The sequence below is a fragment of the Populus trichocarpa genome, chromosome 8 (genome assembly GCF_000002775.5).
Source record: "Populus trichocarpa isolate Nisqually-1 chromosome 8, P.trichocarpa_v4.1, whole genome shotgun sequence".
NCBI lineage: Eukaryota > Viridiplantae > Streptophyta > Magnoliopsida > Malpighiales > Salicaceae > Populus > Populus trichocarpa.
The window spans coordinates 7,411,754-7,433,567 of record NC_037292.2 but is presented as its reverse complement, the minus strand read 5'-3'; the positions used below and the strand labels follow the sequence as shown (position 1 = coordinate 7,433,567).

At 33.9% G+C, this 21,814-nt stretch overlaps 2 protein-coding genes and 1 non-coding gene across 7 annotated transcripts; 2 read left to right on the top strand and 1 right to left on the bottom strand.

Annotated features, from left to right (window-relative positions):
- Positions 1–18: 18 nt before the first annotated feature.
- Positions 19–10,443, bottom strand: LOC7483927 (uncharacterized). 2 transcript variants are annotated; one of them, XM_024607095.2, is made up of 14 exons: positions 9,937–10,443; positions 7,778–7,868; positions 7,561–7,645; positions 7,280–7,349; positions 5,903–5,972; positions 5,402–5,471; positions 4,956–5,001; positions 4,619–4,865; positions 4,310–4,515; positions 4,114–4,188; positions 2,498–2,558; positions 2,280–2,360; positions 2,082–2,161; positions 19–166 (listed from the first exon to the last, which is right to left on the bottom strand). In XM_024607095.2, exons 1-14 carry the CDS (start codon positions 10,050–10,052, stop codon positions 130–132), a joined length of 1,335 nt encoding a protein of 444 aa, XP_024462863.1. In that variant the 5' UTR covers positions 10,053–10,443; the 3' UTR covers positions 19–129. The 2 variants fall into 2 exon arrangements, with proteins under 2 accessions (XP_024462863.1, XP_024462862.1); XM_024607094.2 differs by lacking the exon at positions 19–166 and adding an exon at positions 1,476–1,746 and having other exon boundaries at positions 9,937–10,431.
- A 3,213-nt stretch (positions 10,444–13,656) lies between these two features.
- LOC18101496 (uncharacterized) lies at positions 13,657–18,023 on the top strand. Of its 4 annotated transcripts, none has more exons than XM_052454877.1 (5): positions 13,657–14,065; positions 15,769–16,023; positions 16,103–16,742; positions 16,838–17,407; positions 17,504–18,023. In XM_052454877.1, the coding sequence occupies exon 3, from the start codon at positions 16,266–16,268 to the stop codon at positions 16,722–16,724; it is 459 nt and encodes a 152-aa protein (XP_052310837.1). In that variant the 5' UTR covers positions 13,657–14,065; positions 15,769–16,023; positions 16,103–16,265; the 3' UTR covers positions 16,725–16,742; positions 16,838–17,407; positions 17,504–18,023. The 4 variants fall into 4 exon arrangements, with proteins under 4 accessions (XP_052310837.1, XP_052310836.1, XP_052310834.1 ...); XM_052454876.1 differs by adding an exon at positions 14,630–15,005 and having other exon boundaries at positions 13,659–14,065; positions 16,103–17,407; XM_052454874.1 differs by having other exon boundaries at positions 13,659–14,065; positions 16,103–17,407.
- A 1,372-nt stretch (positions 18,024–19,395) lies between these two features.
- On the top strand, positions 19,396–19,469 carry TRNAI-AAU (transfer RNA isoleucine (anticodon AAU)). Its single transcript has one exon. It is a non-coding gene; the product is annotated as a tRNA-Ile (tRNA).
- The last annotated feature ends 2,345 nt before the right edge of the window (positions 19,470–21,814 follow it).

Genomic DNA, 21,814 nt, shown 5'->3' with positions numbered 1-21,814 from the left:
ATTTGCCATTGAAAGATGCCTGCATTACCATGCTCTGTGATTTTCCTGTCATTTGGTAGCAGCAACTGTAAAACCCGATTCCAATATTGAAAAAGAACTTGGATTATCGAGTCAATTAATCATGCTTTTCTAGCCCATGAGTTGATGATTAGGGCCTGACTCAAACCTGCAGGCAAAAATCGGATTATTAGGAGAAATTAGAAGACAGAAAAACCCAAACCAAATTAGTCCCGATAAGAATAAAGGAAAGCTCCAAGGACTTTTAAGAAAATACAAATAATATTGCCTCCCTCTCCCAAGACAAAGAAAACCAGGGACCTATGAGTTCCTCATAAACAAAGAAACCCTTTGCCTATGGGTTTTAAATCCGTATGTGAAGTCATGCAAGAATGCCAAGACTCTCGAAATCCATTGGTGTCAGCAATTTCTCTTGCAAAAAGCTTTCAAACATCCATGCCTTTGCAGAGATCCCTCTGGCAGTGAATCAAGTAAGTTTGCAATCGAACTTTTGGGTTTATAAATAACCAATTCTCTTCCGTTGAAGTTTCAGGAAATGAAATATGCACAGAAAGTGAAAATATTGGGAAATAATTGAAAGGTAGAGGTCAACCCATTATTGCAAAAAAATAAAAACAAAAACAAAAACCTAGGGCACTCTGCGAGGCCAATGGAGTCCTCCTGACAGCTTATGCTCCTTTGAGGAAGCAACAGAGTTATGGAGAGTGGAGCCCTACTGAAAGGGACTGCAACTGCTAAGGAAATTGCGTGGCTCAAGCACTCTCTTTTCTTAATATTTACTAGTTATTCTAACTGTAAAATTGGATGAATATATACAAAATACAAGAACAAGACTGAATTGATTGGGTCTAAAAACAATTGTGCCTTGGGCGGGCCTATGAGGAAGGGGTGTGTGTGATGGTGAAAAGTTTCAACAAAGGAAGGATACGAAGAATAACCTTAGATAGATTCAACTGGACATTTAGCAAGGAAGAATCTTGATTTCGGTGATGATTGTCAATTGGGTCTTGTTTGGAAGCTCAAGTAGAAGAGAATCAAAGCAAGCCAACTAGAACCGCCATCTAAGTCATCAAAAATCTTTATGTTTTTTTACCAAGTCAAATACTCTGAATCCTGAATTTTACAAAGCCCTATTTTACAACTATGTGCAAAAATACAAACTGATATGAATTGAAGTCTCCTTGTAACCCCCCCGCCTCCACTTAAACAAGCATCCAGGTAGTGTAGAAGTGGAATATGCAGTTGAGATTTCAATCGCAGGGCCATTCATCTGGCAGAAAACTAGAAAGATCAAGAACTGATAACACCGGACGCTCATGATCATCCAAGCTTTCTTGATGTACTTCTACTGACGATTTTCAGTTGGGGATGTTACAACTTGAGTAATTACATGTATTCAGTGTTACGGCATCCCTTTGGACCACCATATATCGCACCAACAAACAAGAAAAAAACACTAAAAGAAAAGGTACTTTCATAGTTCATCAAATTCTGTCGAGGTATATTTACAGTTCCTGGAAAATGGTACAAAACTACTGTAACATTTGAATTGAGGACACCACAATTGTAGCTTCCAGTGCGTGCTTCATCTAAAATCACAAGCAGCAAGGGAGCCTTCACTATTACACATCTTATGGATACAACTGGAACTACACATCATATACAGGCAACCGCTCTTCAATGGGGACCCGGCAGATTGGACATTTTTTACATTTCTCGCAGCAAGTGCTGAAGGCAAATTGAAGAAGATAATAACTAAAGGAATCAACACATTTAAACAGACAATTTCTACTTAATGTGAACATGGGAAAGTTACGGGGAAAGCACATTTTTATTTTATTTTTTAACAAGCAATGCTTCTTTTACTTGTACATGACATGAACAACCATTATGAAGGCAATGGGGTTAAGCGACAAGCTAGCTTTGTTCCTTGCGGCTAAGTTCCATCATCAATGAAAAGCTTCTCTCACCAATAATCTTAATTCTTTTTTATTTTTCATTCAAAGGTGTGTACTGTTCACAACATCAACAAATAACAATAAAAGAAAAGTGGATCCACATACCTGCAAAGGGCATGATGCCTGCATGGAAGCAGGACCACATTAATTTGTCCTTCAAAACATATTCTACATAGGATTTTGTCCTGATAGATACATCGAATCAGCACAGTGAGAACCAAAATAAACACTGAGAACATGACTGGTATCACAAAGATTAAAAAGAACATAAAAGACAACAAGGTTGTTCCCAGAAACTATTACATTTTGAAGCCTTTCATACTCCTCCTGGCTAAAATTTGTAATTTCTGTCTGCTCAATGAGCAAAGCATGTAATCTCCGAATCTGATATGAAAGAATTGAAGAGTAAAGTTGTATTTTTTTATTAAGAAAAGGCATAGTTCAGCAAAATAACAGTCTGGATTGATACAAATAAATCTAAAACTTGAGCCTTACTGAAAGGGCAAAACAACTGTTTGTACCTCATCAACAAGTTCAGTTTTGGGCTTCTTCTTCACAATTTCTGCTGAAAAAGTGTTGTAGCTGAGTAACAAGAGCAGAAGGAAATATTAGAAAAGATATAACTTAGCATAACTTCTGTGATCTAAAAAGAAATTATGCACAGTATGTACACTGCTCTAAATTATTCATCAACTGGAAGCACAAATTATGTTAAGGAACTTTATGGCAAGGCAGCTTCTCTAGCGAGCAAAGGCACTGCCTTCATTTTGGATGCCAGTCAAGAGTGGCCAACACTTAGTTAGGTGTGACCTGAATAGTGGCCACTCATGGCTGACATTGGGTCTAGTCCATGTCAATTTTCCACAGACAGCGCTTGAGACTGAGTTTCAGTTGACAACTGGTTGAATTTGATTGAATAGGAAGAGTGCCTTCGAAACTTTTGCAAAGGGCATTGTAGAATTTGCCAGCATGGCCAATGCACTCATGGTTTCAAGTCAGAGGTGCAGATGCAGTTGCACAGGTGTTACATAATGGTCACAAACAACGCATGGTTGCAGGGCTTGGGAAGTTGGGGAGTGACAATACCTGTGGTGATGGTTGGGTCAGGAAGGGATGGCCCTCCCAGAGCCACCCAACCCAACATAAGTATTATTCACCACCAAACGCAACCACACTTTGCTCACTTCATTGCAGCCATGAATTGTTAACATATTTTAGCAAATTGTCTTTTAATGTACACATTTTAATTGGTTTCACTAGAAATGACAGTTGAAATACTCTAAATGAATAGATGCCTTATTAGAATCAATATTTTTATGTGTCTTATCTCATCAAGTGATGTACATTTCAGCAATCTAGCATAATCATGCATAGAAGAAGAGATTGTAGCAATATTCTGTAAAAAAAAAAGATATGAATATTTTCAAGTGTAATGGTGTGATTCCAGAATCATGGCCCCATTAAACCATATGATGGAATGGAACCTTCCAATTCTGTTGCGCAACAGATGAATGCATTCTTATTGTCATAGCACAATACAGAACACTGCCACCAAAATTTGATTGGTAGGACCAACATATCCCTTGACCAACCAATGGAAATTTTGAAGCCTTGAAAGCCAGAAGAGTGGAAGATCCGTAAGATTAGGGGTTAAAGAAACTATCTCAAGACAGTGAAGCAATTAAAGTATATAACTGCCCAGCTCAGCAAAACCCTAAAGTTAAAACGCTATCAGTTTCTTTGACATTTAACTCGTCAGCAACAAGAAAATGTATGCATTAAATGTTTCTGCAATCCTCATGGCTGTGCTGTTCATAATAACACAATTGCAAATGAAATTTCTCCTCATTCTTTTTGCATATTTCAGAACCATATTTTCCAGTATCTCGAGATGTGTGTGCATGTCCAACTATGTTTGAGTGATACAAAGTGTATCTGTGTATATGATGCAACTCTGAATATGTTAAATGGAGTTTTAATAAATTCATCTCGAGACATAGAGGTAAAAGGAAGGTGAAGGCAATACTGGAAATACATATCCTTGGAACCTTCAGAGAATATTATGCCTCTGGATAGAGGAAATGAAACTAAAAAATCCAACAGAAAGGCATTGAATTTTTTAGCATAGAAAACATACCCTGGACCTCCAGCACAATAAAGTCTAGCCCGCTCTTCACTGCTACCCTCATCAATTGACCACCACCCCAGTAACCTGTCAACAGGACCCAACCATAAGAAATAATTACAGCTTCATAGTCCTAGCATTTCATTGCAGGTGGTTACTGGTTTAGCAGGGTCGTTCAAACTTTATATTTACCAAGAAAAACCTTTACCTGGATCCACGGTACAAAAATTCAAAATAATCACGAGCTTTTGAAGTGACAGCAAAGTATCTACCAGAACCAGCTCCAATACTTAGTAAAAGGACAATCTTCTCCACCAATCTATATGCAGCAAACAAAACCCCAGCTCCTTGAATCAACAAAAGCGGAGCAAAAAGAATCAGAAATGGAATATGTTCAGCACCAGGTGGAGTTCCCTGAAATTGATGGGAATAAAAAGGAAAGGTCAGTTTTACTATGAACCTAACTTGGGAAAATTTGAAAACAATCATCGCAAGGAATTGCCAACACCCATGATACCTCCAAGCGCATGAAAAGCATGATCTGGAAACCAATGAAGGGAATTTTCAAAAAGTGTCCACCGATCTCCTGAGGGTTGCATATTCCACTGCTCTGGTGGTCATCTTCATCTGATACCATCAAGCCTCTATTCCAGTCAACATATCTACTTGTTGATGATGAACTGGGTCCTCCATTACGGGAATGCCTATGAATTACTGGATTATACCACTTTGTGCAAACTAGAAAGGCAAAGCACTCTGCAATTCTGTCAGAGGAGTAATTTGATTATTTCAGCATGCACTAACATGAAAAATCAAAACCAACTTAAGTTTCTGTTTACAGAAAGGGATGATACCCATAATTTATAAACAAGTCCCACCAACCAAGAACTACCAAATCACCTGCAAGGAGCACCCGTAATTAGAGAAAAATAAAAGACAACACAGCATGATAGCTGTTAAATGCTAATGACCAAGGATATATTTGCCATATGGTGAATAGGCACCTAAATACACGCTGCCTTTTCTCTCTCTAAGAAAATTGATTCTTGAAATGGTTGAAATGGAGGAAATGGGAACAAAACAGTGAGACCAATTCCAAGTCCGAAATTAAAAATGTCCTGGGTTTCACCCCCACATCCAGGCCATGTCGTGTAGTGTTAGACAAGGGTGTCTTGAGCTAATAGTGAATAGTCTAAAAAACACAGTTTGGAAAGATTACAGAAAACTAGTTTGAAAGGTGTTGATTTTTCCTGTCACCCAGCACAGAAAATAATTTTTTGATGGACAATAAACAACTCACCACATAACTTGAGAAGAGTGAATATGGTTGCAGCAACGAAGAAGACCATAGATATTGCAACCCAGAAGTGCTAGAAACCAAAAGATAACAAATATGTCATCAGACATTCCGAGGGAAAACCAGTAACTGAAAATTCCCAAACACAAGCACAAAAAATATTCAAAAGCAAAAAAACTTCATCATATCTACCACAATATTTGACCAGGGAAGCATTCAATAACATCTACTTTATGCGAGCATTTGAGGAAACAAAAGATATTAGGTACTTTGGCCCCTTGTCTGTTTAAATCAAATTAAGATTCTGCTTGTTGCACCTTTAATAACTAGAACCTGAACAAGAATGTCATTTATTGCACCTTTACAGTCATCATTTTCTTAAAACAGCAAACTGTACATACCCTAACTGGATAAGCAGCTGCCCAGCAATGGCTAATCAATCACCATTATATGCTACATAAATCCTAAAATGATTTGTAAATTCAAAAAGAACTCTAAACTTACAGGAAGAGTCTCCCATATTGCTTCATCGCTCATGCTTTCTTCATCTCCAGGCATTAAAGCTCTACACATCCTAGAATAGAAAATTATAGAAAAAGAAATACATCAAAAAATTGCTTGCCAAGGAATACTTTCGTGTGTGCATGGACACACTAAAACTACAACTTGAAGCAACGCTATAATTTGATCCTAGAACCAACCCCTCCCATGTACCACAAAAGCTAGAATGTCTAAAACCTACCCATCATGCTCCAATTAAACATGGATTTGCAATCTGATTTTTCATGCAATAGTATTTTGGATAACCAAAAACCAGAAACATCAAAGTTCTTTTACTGGTTTTGAAGCAGGGGCGGAGTTGGGATTGAAAGATGTGGGGGGGCAAAGAAAAAGTTTCCAAGAAATGTGGGGGGTAAAATCTAAAAAGAAGAGGATAAATTTAAGCTAATAAAATTAAAAAGCATTAAAATGAATAATTTGAAAATATTAAAGGGGGCAGTTGCCCCCTTGTCCTCTATGTAACTCTGCCCCTGTTTTGAAGCATTCATAACTAACTGGATCAAGGAAGAATTTTTGGCCCAAAAGTTTAGAGCACAAAATTTATAGTTCTAACCCAAAAGGGAAAGAAAAAAATAGAAGAAGAGGGTGAGATAGTTGCTTGTCATTGCTTAATTTTCTTGAGCATGTTCATATAAATGTCTTGAAACTTGATTTCTACACGAACATGAAGTGAAAACAAGTCTTCTCATCAAAGCATAACTGCAAAGCCAGCTAGTAGCACTGCACATACGCATTCTTTTATACACATTAGCGTGCATTCACCTTCTCCTACCGTAGGGAATCCATAGTAAGATCAAGCAACAGACTGTCCTGCTGCATCCAATCACACAAATAAATACATGTGTACACCAAATGAGACAAAGCCCAAAAACCAAACACCAACTACCTGCCCTGTGAATGCTAGCATACCCCCTCTAAGTGCATGCCACCTATGACTATTGCCATCATCCCATATTCAGGCAAGGTGGCATATTCCTAAGCCAGTATTGCAAACTAAATGTGACAATGAACCACATCTCAAAATATTCTGCATGTGAAGGCAAGCAGAAAGGGAAGCAATGGAAGATGTGCGTTTGGGATATTCCTAGGTTGCTGAAGGAAAGACTTCTTAAAAATCATTTACTCTGCATTTGAACTTGCAATTAATCACAGAATTTGTACTTTCAATGATTTGTGCCATAGATATGTCCATAATAGACCTTGCAAGACTGGTGGAGCCAAAATTACAGAATACTAACATTTTTATGCATTAGCAGAATGATCCAAATAAGTACTCAGGTAAAAAAAAACAGAGAAAGTAGAGACTGAAAGATAGATTACCTGATGTTATCAATCAAAATTGCTGTTTCAAATGCTAACAATGGAAGAAAGACAATCTTCAAATTTACAACTGCAATACATTCAGAACACAAATCAAAATAATTAACTAGGTTCGGGCACTTTGAAGAAGTATTCTAACCCATGAACGCTGATAAACCTAAACCGAGGTTCATCAGATGCATAATGCAAATAAAAGATTGATGCAACAACATATCTGAATAAATGCTGGAAATCTAATAGTGTCAAAGATGATTATGTGATTAAGAATGCTTCCTTTTTACCATAAATGCTCTCGAGATGTATACAGAGTAGAATTTCAAAAGCAACAAGCAATGGCGTCGCCATGACAGCATGACATGGTGCCCACTGTCCATGAGAAAGAAGATTTTAGCACTTTTAACTACTGGTTGGTAAATCATATTCGAATTCCCCTGGGGAATCCTATAACAAATTGTCACACAATAAATATAGCTCAAGTAAGTTAAAAATATCCCATACATGGCGATCATGGGGCATTGACGGAGCAGGTAAGGAAAACCGACCACGTGCAACAACTGCATGAAATAGCCACAGAGGTGCAAATACAATCCTGCACAATATAACAAAATCCCAAGACTACTGAATAGCTTATAAGGAAAAGAAAATAAATCATTACAAGGTCAGATGCAGGGTATAACTACTAAATCCATGCACTTGAACATGGATGTCATCCAAATTCCATATGGTTACAACTGAAAATATTTTGTGGGAGATATTACATTTTCTTGTCCTCGGTGCTGTTACAATACATGCTTGAGCGTATAAATTAGTTAAAGAAAAAAATAGAGATGAAAACACAAGAACGTACTTGCATTTAAAGAATCAAAATATATAGATCTCAGGAAGTTGTAAATAATAGAATACTTGGCAAAATAACTTAAGAATGAAATTGAACATTGCAGCTCACACTTTTTAAGCACATGTAGGACCATCTTATAGGTAGTGTTTGGTATTTGTTCCAAGATAAAAACCAACAACAAAAAAGAAAAGAAAAGAAAGGAAAGGAAAAGGAATATAGGACTAAGGCGGAGTTGTGTTTGGTAATCATGTACAAGATAGAGTAAGCGTCTTTGTATCATATTTGGTTGATGGTGTACAAGACAATATAAAATGCAAAAAAAATAATATTTTACCCTTATATCATTTTTTCTTTATATAATACATTTGAAACACTAGATATTTATTTACATTTCATTATTATGCATCATTTACTTATTTAATAATTTATTAATAGTAATATTCTTTTCATTTCACATCATGCTAAAAATAAATTATTAATTTTGTAATTTTTTATTTAAATTTTGAAAAAAAATATTAATTCAATAAATTATTTATTTATTAATTATTTTTACTTTTAATGTAGTATAAAAAAAAATCATTTATCTGGTAAATGTCTAATAAATTGTAATTTACTTTGGTTAATGTTAATTTATTTTTTTATTGGTATGTGTTAGGAATTATTTATAATCTATTTTAGCTAGTTAATTTTATTCAATTTTCATTTGATTGAATGATAAATAAAGTTGTATAATAAAAATAAAGTTTTATTTGATGATAACATTGGCTGGAATTGTGACCGGATTCCATCCTATCAAAATTTTCTCTCCTTACTTTCTCTTCTCTCTCTCTCTTCTTAATATTTTTATGATTTTTATGATTTTTTCTTTTATATTTTTCTTTTTTTTTTCAAATTCAATGGTGGAAATTAAATGTTGCAAAATTAACGGTCCAGATCTTAAGTTGGGGATAGAGATGAGAATTTTCAAATGTTTTCAAGGATACTTATAGGGGAAAAAATATGACTTCTAACCTTCTTTAGGGACAAAAATCGGCTCAATTTCTATTTCGAAGACGAAGATGAAAATGAGGTTTTGTTCCATCTCTACTACCAAATAGGTTTTTATTCTAGTTGTCTCCGTCCCTTCTGTTATGTTAAAATAACCAAAGGCTTTCATAGGTTCCAGAACTGGAAACCACAGTCGTATTTCAAATTAAAAAACATTAGCAGAAGCACCATATAGCCTGTTAGGTTTCACATGGAAAATTGAAGTTTAAATTCTAAAGGAGAAACCACTATTATGGTTCTCAAGGTCAAGGTGATTATAGCTAGCGAGTAGCATTGCCTGGCGTTAATTTCATTTTTTCACTAAATTGAACAAAATACTGTTTATCCATAAATGGCAATAGCTAAATTGTTTCCACATGAATCTAGTTTACAAGCACAACATAATCCAGTAATCCACACTACACCAAGCACATACATATAAGGCAAAAATTATGCAAGCAACTGAAAACTAATTGTGAAAGCAGGACTTCATCAACATTACAAGATGTACCATTCAATGCGTGTATTCATTTGAACAGACAATAAAACGGACAAAAACCCAAAGATTTTCACAAAGTATTAATCTCAATCAAGCACTCTAAAAAGCCCCCTTTACACAGTGATTAAACCCGAGATGTTAAAACAATCACAAATTCACAAAATAGGTCATCAAGAATTCCCATAAAACACTAAAGTTTAGAGCTTTCTCAAGATATTCACTTTCTCAGCAGCCAAACACAGAGAGAAAAAATATTAAAAAAAAGGGTTACTAAAGAGGAAAAAAAAAACTGACCACCAATAGTAAGAAACAGCACGGTCTAGCTTGAAAGAAAGCAAAAGCGTGAATGAGAAAAGCAAGGCATGAGCTATAAGGCCCTGTGATGACTTGGCGACTCTCCTCCAGCTCATCACCACTCTTCTTTGAACCAGCAGAGAAGGAATTTATAAGGCAAGTTCCAATTTCCGGAGAATTGACTCCCTTTCTATTTCGGATTTAGCTTGCTTGTGTTTTCGGAAGAGGAAACTGTGAGCGAGAGAAAAGAATTCGGAAATTACAGAGTGAATGAATCATGAATGGCATCGAAACAGAGACATTTTTGTCGTCATGGCTTCACTTTCACGGCAAAACAAAGTGAAAGAGACATCTTTTATATTGACGGAAATAGACATGGTTTTTTGGTTTAATTACAGGTCTGTTTTCCGGATTCGTGGGAGAATGGTCGGGGTAGTTTGGTAACGAGTGATGAGAGAAAAGGGTAAAGAAGACAAAGTCGTTGGTTGAATTGAAAATAACCATTGCAACTCAAAAAGTTCCTGAAGTGTATTGGCAAATGGATAATTTCCCGTTTCATCTTCCGTTCGTACCAAGATAATGAAGAAATATATATATATATATATGTCAAGTTGCAAGTTTAGCACTAGGAGTGATACAAGCTAGTTGGTGATGGGAAGGGATTATCAATTTGATGATTTATTAATGGAAAGGGGAATCATTGTATGGAGTAAGGTGTAGGTGAAAAGGTGTAAGGCACCATCAGAAGTGCTTGATTGAAGGATGATGTGACAGATGAACATCTTTGATTGCTTTCAACTCCATAATGATTGCTGGATCGGTTAATGACTTTGCTTTCCATCCTATCATTTTGAATTTGATTCAAGCAGTTCATGGCAATTTCTTGAGTATTTTGACAGGACATCTCCTTATTCTTAGAGCGTTTGTGCAAGGAATAATAAGGTTGTTTTTTTAAGGCTTTTTTTTTTAAAAAAAATTATTTTTAATATTAGCACATTAAAATAATTTAAAAATACTAAAAAAATATTAATTTAAAACAAAATAAATAAATAATTTTATATTCTTTTAAAAATACTTTTAAAATATAAAAACAAACCGAACATATCTAACTTGAATGAAATTCAAAAATAAACCAGTCAATAAATTGATTTTATCAAATTCTATCAATCCCATCTATCTTGATTGAATAAACTATGAAATGTAATAAATAAATAAAAATAATATTATTTTAATTTTTATAAAAAATAAAAATAATGTTAACCCTTGTTATTTTATGGGTCGGATCCCAAACCAATAACCATATATATAAACTAGTCATGACCATTAAAAAAATCAGGAAAATCTTAAATTTCACTCTCCAGCATCAAAGATCGTAATTTCATTTTTTCTAGTCAATAATTCACTGCCATTAATGAATATTCAATAATGAAAACCAATAAACATGGCAGGTAGATTACTTTCAGTGTTCGTTTGCAGAGTTTTGGTAAGGAAATTTAATTTTTCCTGACAGTTTAATTCTAGCAGCGTTGAACATATTCCGACGCCACAGGCTCTCATTTGTAATCCAACAATGTCCGGTACGAGAGTTTCTGTGTAGCTATAAAATATCATCTTGCATTTAATATTAGCCTACGTTTTCTTAAAGGATTGTTTTTCTGAGAACATGTCGAACATGAAGGATTATACACCTAACATTCAAGGTTCTAAACGGATCAATCAAAGATGGTTGAAACTATTGGTTTACATGTAAAGGTATAAATAAGAGTAAAGTGTGATACTGTATTTGGTATAAAAAAAAATTCCAAAAATATCAGTATTTACATATTCCTAGTTTAACTGGCTGGGTTCATGATAAACTAATATTCAAAATTCTTCTATTGAAATATTTTGATTTATATTTAATTTTTATCATATATAATAGGAATGATGAGATTTAAACTCGTAATTATTTTATTAACAATACTCTAATACCATGTGATCAAAAAATAATTTTAATTCAAAAATTTTAATTTTTAAATGAGATTCTAAATTATAATTTATATTATTATCTAATAATTTCATATTCAATTAAGCTCTTTGGAAGACAATAAAATTATTTTTAAAATCTCTATAATTCTTCTAGAAAACTTAAGGCAAAATTGGCATTGGCTCGAGTTGTTTCATAAATTTATTTTCTTACTTTTTTATGTGAAGGCTCCTCATTATAGTTATATAAAGTTAGTATTTAAAAATGTAATAATAATTGTTTTTTATTTTTTAAAAAATTATTTCTATATCAATATATCAAAATAATTTAATAACATAAATTTTTTTTTTCAAATTTTACCCAATAACATCCAGAAAGGATCTACCCAGCAATCGCAAGATTATGGCCTGTCGGGCACGTCTCATCGGAAATCAACCTGACCTTTGGCAACGGGAAAAGAATAACGATATTGAATTCAACGGCGCCAAAAGCATGGGCAAATCCTGGCACGCCACCACCTATCAATTCAAATCCCGGCATCCTCTCCCGTGGTTTCTTTTTTAAAAGTACAGTACTTACAAGGATGTTATTACCACCGCATACCACGATGCTTAACTTGAAAGGTTTGGCTTAAAGTTGAAATGCAGCGTCTTAGATGCATCCAGGGGAGTTTCTTTCGCCGCGGACTCTATAAGATTCTCACTGTTAGGAGATCCGAAGGCCAAAGGGAAAAAGGAAAAGATCACACACAAACACAAGCTTTTAAATGATTTTACCAAGTCTGTAATCTTCACCATTACGTTGTGTTGGATTTGAAGTTAAAATTTGAAGGTTTAATAACTGCTAATGCATTAAAATGCAGGAAAAAAAATGAAATGTTAAGGATATTTGCTTGGTGTGGAAAAATTAAGTTTAATGATGAGATACAATAAATTTTAAAACAAAAATAAAATTTAATAAAGTTGAAAAATAATAGATAATCATAGAATGATTGGGACCTAATATTATTTTTAGAAAAAAAAAGGGAAATGAGCCAAGATTTTAAAAGAAATATTTCAAACAACATTTTGCCTTTTTTATATCTTGTTAACCTACCCCTGTTTAGGTTAACATCTCAATGTCATCAGAATAATACAAAATACTAAACATAAATAAAAGAAAAGAAATGTTAATCCATTAATAGTGATAGTTAGAAATTGGATAGTGGTTGTTTTTTTAAGTATTTTTTTATTTAAAAATATATTAAAATAATTTTACCTACATAATAACCATGAAAATTTGGAACTTCTCAGATGAAGAAAAACATCAGTACTTCTTCATCACTTATTTTACACTCGTCTTGTTTATATATATATATATATATAGTTTACATCCTCATACACGTACAATGACATCGACATAGTTACCTGACCTGCGGCAACTAGCCTCTTCCTTCTTTCATATCCTTGGCCGCAACTATAGCGATATACTCCCGTGGAGCCAGGCAGGAAGTTTCTTAGCTATAGCAGTTAGGAAGACGTCCTCCTGGGTTGCCAAAGTTTGCATACGTTAACTTCATGTGATGAACTTGAATACATAACTTATTAATTTGTTTTTATATAGAAATATAAGAACGTTGGTTTTGCGTGGATCCTCTAATGCTACAGTAACATTATAAGATACAATCTACATGAATTTATGATCTAATGCGTTGTAGTAAACACATCAATATAACACACTACCATGCTAACAAACTTGCACATGAAATAAATTGATGGTTTATATGTTAATTATCTAGCCACCCACGTATTGATGATCAATACAGATTATCTTTTATAAAAGTGATCTACAATAATATTATATCATTTTGTATCCAATGTTATCTGATTCTTGTCAAGAATCATCTTATAATTAGTCATATCCAATTTACTCTTCACGCGAACAAAAAAAAGATGGACTGAAATTACATTTATAAAATTTGAAGGTTAAGGAGAACAGTAAAATCCCCTTGGAGATGTGGCCACACTTGCTTCTCTTTTAGTTTTAAAAGCAGATGGGAATGGATGGAGATTAAACCCTGAAATCGATAAGTCCACAAAACCAAATCAGATGCTGTTGTGTGGTCGAATGAAGTTCAAATCTTGACTGAGAATGATTTTGTTGAAGATTTTTGGTGCTTTTGAGGTATGTTTTCCTCATCACTTTCTCCCTTTTAAGTTTTTTTTGTTATGGTCCGTACGTGTGTTGTAGATTTCAGGCAACGTTAAGTGTTATCCAGGGTTTGTTGTTCAAGAATAATGTTGTGTGTGGATTGTTGACGGTCCTTGTTCTTCTTCTTCTGTTTTTGCTGCTTCACCTAATTTAAAATAATTTGGTATATTTTTTACACTATAGAGGATGGATTCAAAGATTGTATGTATTGGGTTTTCATTATGGTGGGAGATTTGAGGTTACCACATCTTCTATCAATGAACGACTTTAGATTTCAATGTATCAAACTTTAAGGAAACTTGGGTATTTTAAGTTTTCGGATGAATTTAAAAAATCAATCAGGTATCAACAATGTTGGATACATGCGATATTTGATACTTAGGAAATCCTTTAAATCTGGGCTTCGTTTGTTATCTGATGATGACTGTTTTTATGAAGTCATGAGCACTCGAGGGTGTATGGACTGGTTCATATATATGCAGAGCTTGTCCCTCTACTTGTCAATGACTTAGATGGGTCTAATGATTGCCCCAACAGGGAAAAGGGTCAGTTTGGACAAAATGGTGGTGTTGGTCTTAATGAAGGTGTAGGTGAGACTTTTAGTGAGGGTTTTGAGTATGCTGAAGACTGTGAAGTATCTAATGCTACCGAGGGTATGGATGCGTCTGTCTTGGGGAATGTGTGGAACTATCTGATGTTGGTGCATGATGAGGAGATTTTAGTTATTGTGCGTCATCTTCCACTGCATCCTGTTCTTCAATCGAGTTTGTGCAGCAGAGTCATTCATCAGATGATGATGATGATGATGCAGATGTTGGTAAAGAGGGTAAAGTACCAGGATATGAGATTGACCACTCAGCATCATCTGACCCAGGCAACTATGATAGTTCTGACAGTGAAGAAGAAGATACAGGTATCAAAAGGAGTAGTAGGTCAATTACATATGATCCTGATAATCCAACATGGCTTGTCGGTATGGTTTTTAACAATGCTGATCAATTCAGAAATGTTGTGAGAAAATTTATTGTTAAAAAAGGATATGATTTAAGATTTCGAAAGAATGATTCAGAGGAAGTTAGAGCGTGGTGCAAACCAGGTTACTATTTCATGCTTTATGCAAGTAAAAATCAAGAAGAAGTTTTCCAGATCAAAACCTATAAGCCAAAACATAAATGTTTCAAGGTGAGCCATAGTAGGACAGTGACAACAAAAATATTAGCTGCACATTTCAGAGAAAGAGTGCTATCTCGGATTTCAATAACAGCTAAAAAATTGAAAGAATTAGGGGGTTTATTTGGTAGTGTAATGAGGTGTGGTTGACCACAGTTTCGAAAGTGTTTGGTTAAGCAATATTTATCACAATTTTGCATGGATACTACTGAAAACTCTATTTTGAAATCTCTTAAACCTACCTTTTCAAACTACAACCATAATACCAAACACGCACTTAGTAAAACTCAGCTAAATGTCTGTGCCTCATCGAGTATGTTGAATAGGGTTAAAAATAAGATAATAGATGAGGAGCATGGTGGTTTAAGAAATGAGCATGGTTTATTGTATGGATATGCTAAAGAGTTTGAGATGACTAATCCTGGGACAACTACTGATGTGAAAGTTGATAATACTAATTTGAAGAAAAGGCCAATATTCTCATGAGTTTTATATTTGTTCTGAAGCATGTAAGCAAGGGTGGAAGGCTGGCTGCAGACCTGTCATTGGTCCTGATGGATGTTTCTTGAAGCATTTTTTGTAAAGGACAACTGTTATATGCCATTGGGAGAGATGGGAATAATCAAATGTTCCCCATTTCTTGGGGTCTTGTGGAATTGGAGAGTGCAGGTACTTGGAAATGGTTTTTGGATCATTTGATGGCAGATCTTAATGTTGCCAATGAAGGTGAAGGGCTCACAATCTTCCCTGACGTGAAAAAGGTGATTTACGTCACATTATTATTTTGTATATAAGTTATTATTTTTTGACTTTTTATTAATGTTCTTTGGTCTTTTGCAGGGTCTTCTATCAGCTGTTCATAAAGTACTCCCAAATGTTGAACACAGACATTGCGCCAGACACGTATATGCTGCCTAGCAGAAAAAAATGGAAGCTTCAGTTCCGGGCATGTGTTAGAGCAACATCTGTAAACAATTAAAAAGAGTTTGAAGAACTTGATAAAATGGGTCATGTAATAGTGCAAGATGTCTTAAGAGTACGGAGAGCAGAGTTTTTTCAAGCCTTTTTTTTCAGCACAGCCCCACAATGTGATGATGTTGGCAATAACATTATGAAAGCTTCTAATGGATGGATTCTTGATGCAAGGGCCAAACTAACTGTAAGAATGCTAGAAGAAATCACAGTTACGATTATGAATAGGATACTTGTGAAGAGGAACTGTGCATTGAAGTGGAAAACACCAATTGCTCCAGAAGTGTTTAAGATATTTGGAAAAAACAGAGTAGAAGCAGGTGATTGGGCTCTTGAATATAATGGAGATGATGGATACGAGATTATCAAAGGTGACATGAAGCATGTTGTTGGCCTTAGAAACAAAACTTGCATGTGTAGAGCTTGGATCTTACAGGCATTCCATGCCCTCATACAATCACTGCAATGTACATGGAGATGTGGTCCCTGAAACTCAAATAGCACTTTGGTATCATAGTGAAACATGTCTAAGTACATATTCCTTCTCTTTAAAACCTGTTAGAGGTCAGACTTTTTGATCTCCCACTGAAAATGCCCCTCCAGAAATTAAGAAGAAGCTTGGATGACAGAGAAGAAATAGAAGACAAGACAAAGAGGAGCCAAGGAAGGAAGGAAAATTGTCTAGTAAGGGTGGCTACAAGACATGCAAGAATTGCGGTCAAGTTGGGCATAAAAAAGAGGAGTTGTAAACAACCTAAAAGAACTCGCCAGGTGTTATGTGCAGCTACTGGCCTTGATTTTGAGTTATCTATTTTATAAGTTACTAATTATTTTGTCTTTGGTAGGAAACTAACAGAGATAGTGGTGCAACCAGCAGTAATAAACAAAGGTCTGAAACTCCTATGAATGTTTTAAACTCAAGCACACAATCTGACGTGAATATTGTTGGAAACAAAAGTGAAGAAGAGCAAAATTCTCTATGCATCAAGTTGACCAAGAAAATGTTAAAGGTAAAAGGAAAGAAAAGGTCATTGACAATCAAACAAGACAGGAGAACGTTAAGGGAAGAAAAAGGGTAGGGCCCCTGATGTTACACCACAATTATCTAAAATGCAGAAATTGAATGGGCATGGAGTTTATGTTAGCACCAGAACTGCTGCGCGCATTGTTAATGTAAGTCCATTAGCTTAGACTCATGAAATAACTTATTAGAATAACTATTTCATAACTAACTCTTGTTTTGCAATGCCACTATTCATTTCCAAATAGGATTATAATACCAGGACCTTTAAAAATGAAAAATGCTGATACCGGTTCAACGGTCCGTCAAGCTTCTACAGCTGCAAAACTGAATCAGCCAGCACAAGGTTCAACTATGCATAAAGCTTCACAGAATGCAAGCTGGAACCAAGCATCAATTACCAAAAAGGTTCAATCTTATTTGCAAGGTGTAGCTGACCATGGATTCCAGTTATGATCCTTGTTTTTGATAGACATGAATGTAATGAATGTTACATTTTGTGGGTTTTGTCCTCTGATGATATGCCCGGTATCATCATCTCATCTACATTATACTGCCATGAAAACTTTAGATTGTTTCGGGTGCGAAACAGAAGCTTAAATTATTCTTTGTAGGTTGTTATGCTGTGACTTCACTTTTTCCTTGTTGGATTTTGTACCTGATTACCAGTTTGTGCCTTGCTACTGTGGTTTTGTTTTATTTATTTTTTGTCTAACTGTAATTTACTTGATAATTGCAGTTTTTGTCACCTGATTTTTTGTATTTAAATGTTCTTGCCAATATCATCACGTACAGAAACTTTAAAGAAATTTGACATTCTTTCCAACCAGTTCAGTTCCCACTGGTGAAATCTAGAATTCATTGGAGATTTGCAGAGCGTCCGTTACATCCAAGTCAAGCTAGGCAAGGGTGCTGGTGGAGATGCAAAGCCAATGAATGTTGTTTTCAGCGTCCACATACCCATCAATCCTTGCATTTGGAAAAGCATTACATCTACTGTTCATGGTAGGAAAAGCTAATTGTGTATCCGTACCATTTACTGCTGAGGGTGACTTGGTTATAAGGAACAGTGGATTTGACTGGACCATTTTCGACAATTTAATGACTTGATTTTGAAACACAGATGCTCTTCTTGCATCAGGTTACAAAGGTATCAATTGATTTGCAAATCATTGAAATTCATTGCTTCTCGAAATTGACAAGGATGCTTCACGTCCACGATTGCACATAAGAACTCCTGTCGTGTCCTGTCCTGTCCTGTCTTTTCTCTCGCACCCATCACCAGAACCGACATTCCGCGATGAAGATGACGAGGTTAATAGATCATTAAATATATATATCATGTTGCCTCAACTCAATTGGTTTTCCTTGTTGATTCGGGGATTTTTATCACTTGCTTCTTTTGATCTCAAAGTTTGGGAATTAGGGATTTTGCTTCTCAAAGATCCTTTCCCCTCCGTTTTTACAACTAATGGGGTTTTTGTTTGGAGTTTGGTAATAGTTATTATTCATTGTAAATTTTGTTTATAAATACAATAAAATAATATTTTTTTATTTTTAAATATTTAGTTTTAATATTACTATATCAAAACAATTAAAAACTATTAAAAAAAATTAATCAATTTTTATTTGAACCACACTTCCAAATAAGGGTTAAAGAAAAGCAAGGGTACTGTTATATGTTATACACCATAGGATTTTTATAAATCTTACTTACTAAGATAAAATATGAGAGCTCTTCATTTTACATGTATAATTTGAGAGTTATTTTATTTCATATATTAATCAAATGTAATTATCTTAAAATAAATAAAAAAATATTTGGCAAATAGAAAATTTAGTAATTGAAGAAATTTGACAGGTACAAGGATAAAATAATAAATTAAGTGCATACACATATCATAATTTTACTTTCAAAATAAAAGTACAGTCAATTTTATGATAACCTAACTATAATTTAATCAAATCAGAGTTTCTTTGTCAATGCAAACATGCCATTTGGTTGATACATAACCAACTCTCGATCATCAAGTGCTTCGTTAAACTAAGTGATACGAGAGCTGTTTGATTAGTTATTTATCTCTTGCTCAAATTATTATTTTATAATATTATTTAATTAACTCGAAACCAACCACCAATTGGCCTATTAGCTCAGTTGGTTAGAGCGTCGTGCTAATAACGCGAAGGTCGCAGGTTCGAAACCTGCATGGGCCATGACTTTTTAAAAAGAAATGTTTTATTACTGGGCTTGTTCTGTAGTTTCTCCAACATAACAGGCCCAATCCAACAATCTTGTTTTATCTCTCTTAAAACTATCTTGATAAACCGAACAAATAAAGGGTTTTTTTTTTTTTTTTGTAATTTAAAAGAATAATATCATTTGAAAAATATTTGATGAAATTATATAATTTGATATTGTAGTGGGAAACATCCATTAAATATCACGTTTTACACGCATCACATTGATTAAAATTTAAATAAATAAAAAACAAGAGCAACACACGGACTCTCTCCTCTCTTTTAGAAAAAACCAATCATCTCCCTCAAATATCTCTTAAAAAACTTGTTTAGATTATATCCTTAAAATAACTAAAAATCAAATTTATTATAGTCTTTAAACATCTGATATTTTTATGTTGAAAATTCACTGTTTCTTTTGCTGCCATCAACTCTACCGCCGCTACCCTAATTATTCTTGTAGTCCTATAATTATTGTAAACATACTACATTACTATTAATTTGTATTTGGTTTGGTTAAAATCAAATAATTGTTTAAGTTGAAATTAAGGTTTATGGTGAATTTAGAATTTATTAAATCAATGATAAATTAGTTAAAAATACATTCAATTAGAGTTTATTTGATATGCTTGAATATGAAAATAAATTGAATTAATTATTTCAATTAATTATGTGTTGTGTTTAATTTAAGTTAAGTTGTCGAATTAAAAATTTTGTGTATATTATTGGAATCGACTAATAATTTAGTTAAATATGTACAAATGTTCATGCAATAGAGCATAAATGTTTGTTGAATTATGACGAGTTATATGTTTCACTAAATTGTTAATAAGTTGATTTAATATTTTTTTAAATTAAATTAATTTACTATAAATTTGCATTTGATTTAATGCAATTGAGCATGCAAAATATTAATTGATAATGTATCATAAATTACATTTAATTTTTTTATTAAGTTTGCATTAATATTAAATTTTAGAAATTTAATTGATTTTACTATGATATTATAAATCAGGGATGAAGTAATTTAATATAAGAAACTGGGTTGGAAAAAAAAAGAGCAAATAGGGGTGCCACTTCCCTAAAATTACTAATATCATGATTTTTCATGTTTATAAAATCCAAACCATTATCGTGAAATCTAAATAATAATGATTTATAATTGTTAAAAAAAAGTCAATTAAAAGCACATCAACTTATAGAAATGAAATCTTGATTATTAATACTAAGTCATGATTTGTATTTTATAGATATATATATATAATAAAACATATATACAACAAGGTAACCTGGGAGGAATCCAACAAATTATTAAGCCATGCAACTGTTATTTTTGCATTGCTTACTTAATTACTAGTGCAATAATCTTTGAGGTATACATATTTTCGCAATGCTCTTCATGCATATAGAAAACACAAAGTTGGGTTTTTTAAAACTGAAACTTAATACATGTAGACTAGCAACCATAGGTCACATAGACTATTTCGAAATTGGATTTGGATGTGGGGGTAATTGTTTTTCAAAAAAAAAAAAAACATTCCATGGTAATTAATTTCCATAACTATAATTTTTTTTATAATTAAGCAACTAATTTAGTTATTAAGAACATGGCTAAGCAGGAGAAGAAAAAAATAAAATTAACATCAGATAACTTAAAATACAAATATAAATCAAGCAAACTAACTCATTAAAAATAAATAAATCAAGCAAGCAAGTGTAAATCTACGAAAGAAATCTAAAATGATGCAACTAAATTCAGTTCTTCCTGACCAAATAATCCGCTATATAATTTCTTTCTTTATGAATATATGTGTAGAATTCACGAGAGAAAATTAAGGTTTTGCATTATTCGACAAACCATCGACCATTGCAACTCGTATATATGTCTTTAATGAAATTCATAACTAAACGACATCGATTCTAGTTGAAACGAAAACAAGGAGCACAAGAAAGAAGTCAGTCAAACACAACAAGTACGTATTACTAATAAGTGTATGCACATCCCCTGAATGGCTAAATTGGTCCCTTAACTTATTTTGTGACCCTCAGAACATGAATGCAGCATTAGGGTTTTTCTTTTCTTTTCCTTTTCTTGTTACCCTTGAGAAATTAAAACAAGATCCGGAGATGACTGAAGCAACATTGTACTGCCAGGAAGAAGGTGGTGGTGGTGGTCAGTAGGGACGTAGCACATGACGGGAACAACAATATCGTCACCATGCATCATACATGATGATCCATAAATTCCACCAAACTGACGACAGAGAGAGAATATAAACAGGTTAATACTTTGTTAGCAAGCTAAAAAACAGCTAAGGATC